At 40.8% G+C, this 7,500-nt stretch overlaps 1 protein-coding gene across 1 annotated transcript in view; it reads left to right on the forward strand.

Annotated features, from left to right (window-relative positions):
- Positions 1–2,010, forward strand: part of LOC149049455 (uncharacterized) — a 2,129-nt gene extending 119 nt beyond the window's left edge. Inside the window, exons 1-2 of the mRNA XM_089195009.1 lie at positions 1–221; positions 643–2,010. The exon at positions 1–221 is cut by the window's left edge and continues 119 nt beyond it. Coding sequence (XP_089051135.1) covers positions 8–221; positions 643–1,553 — 1,125 coding nt within the window. The 5' untranslated portion in view covers positions 1–7 and the 3' untranslated portion in view covers positions 1,554–2,010. The remainder of the gene's footprint in view (positions 222–642) is intronic.
- Positions 2,011–7,500: the final 5,490 nt, after the last annotated feature.

Below are 7,500 nucleotides of genomic sequence, written 5' to 3' on the forward strand. Positions count from 1 at the left end.
TTATATCATGGCATCCAAAAGAAAATTTTGCGAGCACTGTGAGGAATATGTAACGTTAAGAACTCACAGGCTTCACGCTGATCTATATTGTCATAAAACTAGCGAAGAAGTATATTCTTCAGAAGAGGAGGAAATTGCAGGTGATGATTTCGAAGATGTTAACGTTGACAGAAATATGGAGTACGAGGCTGAGGATCAGGGAATCGAAGCAACATCTCAAGGTACAGAAAACGTGGTGGACAAACTTCCTATGCATATTAGCAATTAAATGTAATTTATCTAACCATTTTGTCGTTTTACCCATATTTTGCCCTAAGACAGTGTTGTATTCTGGATTCCAATCCTTGGATTTCGGATCCAGGCACTGGATTTGTTTCTTCGTCATTGGAGCTTGGATTCTGGATTCCAATTGTATGAAATAAGATTCCAGATTCCTTGTGCCAAATCTCTTATTCTAAAGTGCAGGATTATGGATATGAAAATTTAAACAGAGTAATTGAAAAGTCTCCTTTGAACGAAGACTGTGTTTCTATTTTGTGGCTAAATTTCATTTGTGGAAAAGGAATCCACTTTTTGAACCATTATAAATAAATTTTTTATGATTAATGTATTTTTAACTTTAGTTTTTAAAAACTTTTATAGGCATTGTCACTCCCAACATGCATCTACATGGCCATTTGAAGGAGTGCTTACTAGATTATGGTCCATTTCATTCCTTCTGGTGTTTCAGTTTTGAAAGGTTTAATGGTATTCTGGGTTCTTATCACACAAATAATCGTTCAATTGAAATTCAGTTAATGAGGAAGTTTTTGATGCAAACTAAAGTGAAAGACTTCAGCTACCCTGAGAAGTATCAGGATTCATTTATGGAGTTTTTTGACACTTACCAGAGTTCAGGGTCAGTCAAAGTTACTCAGGAGCCAATAGAGCAGTACTTAAGTCTTCAAGAGCACAGAGATGTATCAGTTCAGCATTTAAATTGTTGTGACTGGACTGCTGGAAAGAATTGTATTTTTCCAATGTCAACACCAAAAGATGGAATTCTAGACAGTGAGGATTTGAGTGCACTGAGATCAGTTTATCAAGAGCTTTTAGGATTTGATGATAGAACTATCATTGACATGCCCCACACTATCACAGAATTCAAAGCTGTAAAAGTCGGGTCCATGAGCTATGGTTCCCTGCAATGCCAGACATCAAGGAATGCCACTGTCCTAGCAAACTGGGCAGGACCTGATGGGTCACTTGCATGTACCACAGGCTGCAATGATACCAGACCAGGACAAGTGTTAAAATTCTTCCGTCACTGTTTTAAAGTGAAATCGAAGTCAACTGATTCACTTGACAAAAGATATGAATTTTACCTTGCTCAGGTGAACTGGTTCTCAAAACACCCTGAATGGTATGCGTATGGACTTCCTGTTGAACTCTGGTGTAATGCATTTGACTTATTTGGACCGGCGTGTTTCATTCCAATTCAGAGAATAAAGTCAGTTTGTGCATCAGGAGAAACAACATACAAGAGAGAAACTGTTCTTGCAATAACAAACTAAAAACAGTAAATATTATGAACATTGTTATAGAAATCTTTTCGAAAGTTAAAAATATTCACATATCCATTTCATGAGTATGAGTTATGAGTCTGAGTTAAAATTGCAAGTTTGAGTTTGCATGCGGTTAGTTTTACACTAATTTGCTTGTGGTTAGCTTTCATTTATTGATAAGAGTGACACTATGGGTGACCAACTAGGAATATGCTTCCCTGTGTTGTGGGCTTTTCTTTTCCTTTTTCTTTTTTCCATCTTCCATCACGAAATTTGTATCATTTCAGGCCCTTCCATTCTTTCCAACTCGATGTTTAACGAAGAACTTAAAATTTTAACTAGTAATCAAAACTTCAATTCTAACTCAGACTCCAAATTTCCAACTAAAACTAGAATTTTTTAACTCAAACTCAAAATTTCTGTGTATTTCCAACTCATTAATCAAATACACTTGTCAAACAATTCAGTCTAATGCCTCATATGACCAAAGCAGCTCATATGACTGAATTGCCTCAAACGATCCAACCAGCTCAAATGACTGAATTGCCTCAAATGACTCAACCAGCTCAAATGACTGAATTGCCTTAAATGATCAAACCAGCTCAAATGCCACAATTGCCTCAAATGATCCAACCAGCTCAAATGTCTGAATTACCTCAAATGACTCAACCAGTTCAAATGACCGAATTGCCTCAAGTGACCCAACTGGCCCAAATGACTGAATTGCCTCAAATGATCCAACCAGCTCAAATGACTGAATTGCCTCAAATGACCCAACTGGCTCAAATGGCTGAATTGCCTCAAATGACTCAACCAGCTCAAATGACTAAATTGCCTTAAATGATCAAACCAGCTCAAATGCCACAATTGCCTCAAATGATCCAACCAGCTCAAATGTCTGAATTACCTCAAATGACTCAACCAGTTCAAATGACTAAATTGCCTCAAATGACCCAAGCAGCTCAAATGACTGAATTGCCTCAAATGACCCAACCAGCTCAAATGACTGAATTGCCTCAAATGACCCAACTGGCTCAAATGGCTGAATTGCCTCAAATGACTCAACCAGCTCAAATGACTGAATTGCCTTAAATGATCAAACCAGCTCAAATGCCACAATTGCCTCAAATGATCCAACCAGCTCAAATGTCTGAATTACCTCAAATGACTCAACCAGTTCAAATGACTGAATTGCCTCAAATGATCCAACCAGCTCAAATGACTGAATTGCCTCAAATGACCCAACTGGCTCAAATGACTGAATTGCCTCAAATGATCCAACCAGCTCAAATGCTACAATTGCCTCAAATGACCCAACTGACTCAAATGCCTGAATTGCCTCAAATGACCCAACCAGCCCAAATGTCTGAATTGCATCAAAAGACTCAACCAGCACAAATGACTAAATTGCCTCAAATGACCCAAGCTGCTCAAATGACTGAATTGCCTCAAATGATCCAGCTGCCTCAAATACCTCAGTTGCCTGAAATGACCCAACTGGCTCAAATGACTGAATTGCCTCAAATGATTCAACCAGCTTAAATGATTGAATTGCCCCAAATAACCCAACCAGCTCAAATGCCACAATTGTCTCAAATGATCCAACCAGCTCCAGTGACTGAATTGCCTCAAATGACCCAACCAGCTCAAATTACTGAATTGCCTAAAATGATCCAGCCAGCTCAAATGACCAAATTGCCTCAAATGATCCAACTAGCTCAAATGCCACAATTGCCTCAAATGACCCAATTGGCTCAAATGACTGAATCGCCTCAAGTGACTCAACCAGCTCAAATGACTAAATTGCCTTAAATGACCCAAGCAGCTCAAATGACTGAATTGCCTCAAATGACTTAACCAGCTAAAATGACTGAATTGCCTCAATTTATCCAAGCAGCTCAAATGACTGAATTGCCCCAAATGATCCAACCAGCTCAAATGCCACAATTGCCTCAAATGATCCAACCAGCTCCAGTGACTGAATTGCCTCAAAGGACCCAAGCAGCTCAAATGACTGAATTGCCTCAAATGACCCAACCAGCTCAAATGACTGAATTGCCTCAAATGACCCAACTGGCTCAAATGACTGAATTGCCTAAAAATAACTCGACCAGCTCAAATGACTGAATTGCCTCAAATGATCCAACCAGCTCAAATGCTACAATTGCCTCAAATGACCCAACTGACTCAAATGCCTGAATTACCTCAAATGACCCAACCAGCCCAAATGTCTGAATTGCCTCAAAAGACTCAACCAGTACAAATGACTAAATTGCCTCAAATGACCCAAGCTGCTCCAATGACTGAATTGCCTCAAATGATCCAGCTGCCTCAAATACCTCAGTTGCCTGAAATGACCCAACTGGCTCAAATGACTGAATTGCCTCAAATGACTCAACCAGCTAAAATGACTGAATTACCTCAAATAATCCAAGCGGCTCAAATGACTGAACTGCCTCAAATGATTCAACCAGCTTAAATGACTGAATTGCCCCAAATGACCCAACCAGCTCAAATGCCACAATTGTCTCAAATGATCTAACCAGCTCCAGTGACTGAATTGCCTCAAATGACCCAACCAGCTCAAATTACTGAATTGCCTCAAATGATCCAGCCAGCTCAAATGACCGAATTGCCTCAAATGACCCAACTAGCTCAAATGCCACAATTGCCTCAAATGACCCAATTGGCTCTAATGACTGAATCGTCTCAAGTGACTCAACCAGCTCAAATGACTAAATTGCCTTAAACGACCCAAGCAGCTCAAATGACTGAATTGCCTCAAATGACTTAACCAGCTAAAGTGACTGAATTGCCTGAAATGATCCAGCCAGCTCAAATGACCAAATTGCCTCAAATGATCCAACCAGCTCAAATGCCACAATTGCCTCAAATGCCACAATTGGCTCAAATGACCCAATTGGCTCTAATGACTGAATCGCCTCAAGTGACTCATAAGCTCAAATGAATAAATTGCCTTAAATGACCCAAGCAGCTCAAATGACTGAATTGCCTCAAATGACTTAACCAGCTAAAATGACTGAATTGCCTCAAATGACCCAACTGGCTCAAATGACTGAATTGCCCCAAATGATCCAACCAGCTCAAATGCCACAATTGCCTCAAATGATCCAACCAGCTCCAGTGACTGAATTGCCTCAAATGACCCAACCAGCTCATATGACTGAATTGCCTCAAATGACCCAAGCAGCTCAAATGACTAAATTGCCTCAAATGATCCAGCCGCCTCAAATACCTCAATTGCCTCAAATGACCCAACCAGCTCAAGCGTCTGAATTGCCTCAAATGATCCAACCAGCTCCAATGACTGAATTGCCTCAAATGACCCAACTGGCTCAAATAACTGAATTGCCTCAAATGACCCAACCAGCTCAAATTATTGAATTGCCTCAAATGACCCAACTGGCTCAAATGACTGAATTGCCTCAAATGATCCAACCAGCTCAAATGACCCAACTGGCTCAAATGACTGAATTGACTCAAATGACTCAACCAGCTCAAATGACTAAATTGCCTTAAATGACCCAAGCAGCTCAAATGACTGAATTGCCTCAAATGACTTAACCAGCTAAAATGACTGAATTGCCTCAATTTATCCAAGCAGCTCAAATGACTGAATTGCCCCAAATGATCCAACCAGCTCAAATGCCACAATTGCCTCAAATGATCCAACCAGCTCCAGTGACTGAATTGCCCCAAATGACCCAACCAGCTCATATGACTGAATTGCCTCAAATGACCCAAGCAGCTCAAATGACTAAATTGCCTCAAATGATCCAGCCGCCTCAAATACCTCAATTGCCTCAAATGACCCAACCAGCTCAAATGTCTGAATTGCCTCAAATGATCCAACCAGCTCCAATGACTGAATTGCCTCAAATGACCCAACTGGCTCAAATAACTGAATTGCCTCAAATGACCCAACCAGCTCAAATTATTGAATTGCCTCAAATGACCCAACTGGCTCAAATGACTGAATTGCCTCAAATGATCCAACCAGCTCAAATGACCCAACTGGCTCAAATGACTGAATTGCCTCAAATGATCCAGCCAGCTCAAATGACCAAATTGCCTCAAATGATCCAACTAGCTCAAATGCCACAATTGCCTCAAATGTCACAATTGGCTCAAATGACCCAATTGGCTCTAATGACTGAATCGCCTCAAGTGACTCATAAGCTCAAATGACTAAATTGCCTTAAATGACCCAAGCAGCTCAAATGACTGAATTGCCTCAAATGACTTAACCAGCTAAAATGACTGAATTGCCTCAATTTATCCAAGCAGCTCAAATGACTGAATTGCCCCAAATGATCCAAGCAGCTCAAATGCCACAATTGCCTCAAATGATCCAACCAGCTCCAGTGACTGAATTGCCTCAAATGACCCAACCAGCTCAAATGACTGAATTGCCTCAAATGACCCAACCAGCTCAAATGACTGAATTGCCTCAAATGACCAAACTGGCTCAAATGACTGAATTGCCTAAAAATAACTCGACCAGCTCAAATGACTGAATTGCCTCAAATGATCCAACCAGCTCAAATGCTACAATTGCCTCAAATGACCCAACTGACTCAAATGCCTGAATTGCCTCAAATGACCCAACCAGCCCAAATGTCTGAATTGCCTCAAAAGACTCAACTAGCACAAATGACTAAATTGCCTCAAATGACCCAAGCTGCTCAAATGACTGAATTGCCTCAAATGATCCAGCTGCCTCAAATACCTCAGTTGCCTGAAATGACCCAACTGGCTCAAATGACTGAATTGCCTCAAATAACTCAACCAGCTAAAATGACTGAATTACCTCAAATAATCCAAGCGGCTCAAATGACTGAATTGCCTCAAATGATTCAACCAGCTTAAATGACTGAATTGCCCCAAATGACCCAACTAGCTCAAATGCCACAATTGCCTCAAATGACCCAATTGGCTCTAATGACTGAATCGTCTCAAGTGACTCAACCAGCTCAAATGACTAAATTGCCTTAAATAACCCAAGCAGCTAAAGTGACTGAATTGCCTCAAATGATCCAGGCAGCTCAAATGACTGAATTGCCCCAAACGATCCAACCAGCTCAAATGCCACAATTGCCTCAAATGATCCAACCAGCTCCAGTGACTGAATTGCCTCAAATGACCCAACCAGCTCAAATGACTGAATTGCCTCAAATGACTCAACCAGCTCAAATGTCTGAATTGCCTCAAATGATCCAGCCAGCTCAAATGACCGAATTGCTTCAAATGATCCAACTAGCTCAAATGCCACAACTGCCTCAAATGACCCAATTGGCTCAAATGACTGAATCGCCTCAAGTGACTCAACCAGCTCAAATGACAAAATTGCCTAAAATGACCCAAGCAGCTCAAATGACTGAATTGCCTCAAATGACTCAACCAGCTAAAATGGCCGAATTGCCTCAAATGATCCAAGCAGCTCAAATCACTGAATTGCCCCAGATGATCCAACCAGCTCAAATACCACAATTGCCTCAAATGACCCAACTGGCTCAAATGACTGAATTGCCTCAAGTGACCCAACCAGCTGAAATGTCTGAATTGCCTCAAATGACTCAACCAGCTCAAATAACTAAATTGCCTCAAATGACCCAAGCAGCTCAAATGACTGAATTGCCTTAAACTACCCAACCAGCTCAAATGATTGAATTGCCTTAAATGACCCGATCAGTCAATAATAGCCAACTGCCTTCAATGAACCAACTGGTTCAGATGACTGAATTGCCTCAAATGACTCAACCAGTTCTAGTGACCCAACTGCCTCTAATGACCCAATCAGCCAATTAAAGCCAACTGCCTCAAATGATCCAACTGGCCCAAATGACAGAATTGCCTCAAAGGACCAAATTGGTTCCAGTGACCTAACTGTTTCAGATGACCCAATAATTTCAAATAACATTTACTTTCTGAAACA

Source organism: Pocillopora damicornis, chromosome 2 (genome assembly GCF_964200805.1).
Source record: "Pocillopora damicornis chromosome 2, jaPocDami1.2, whole genome shotgun sequence".
Lineage (NCBI taxonomy): Eukaryota > Metazoa > Cnidaria > Anthozoa > Scleractinia > Pocilloporidae > Pocillopora > Pocillopora damicornis.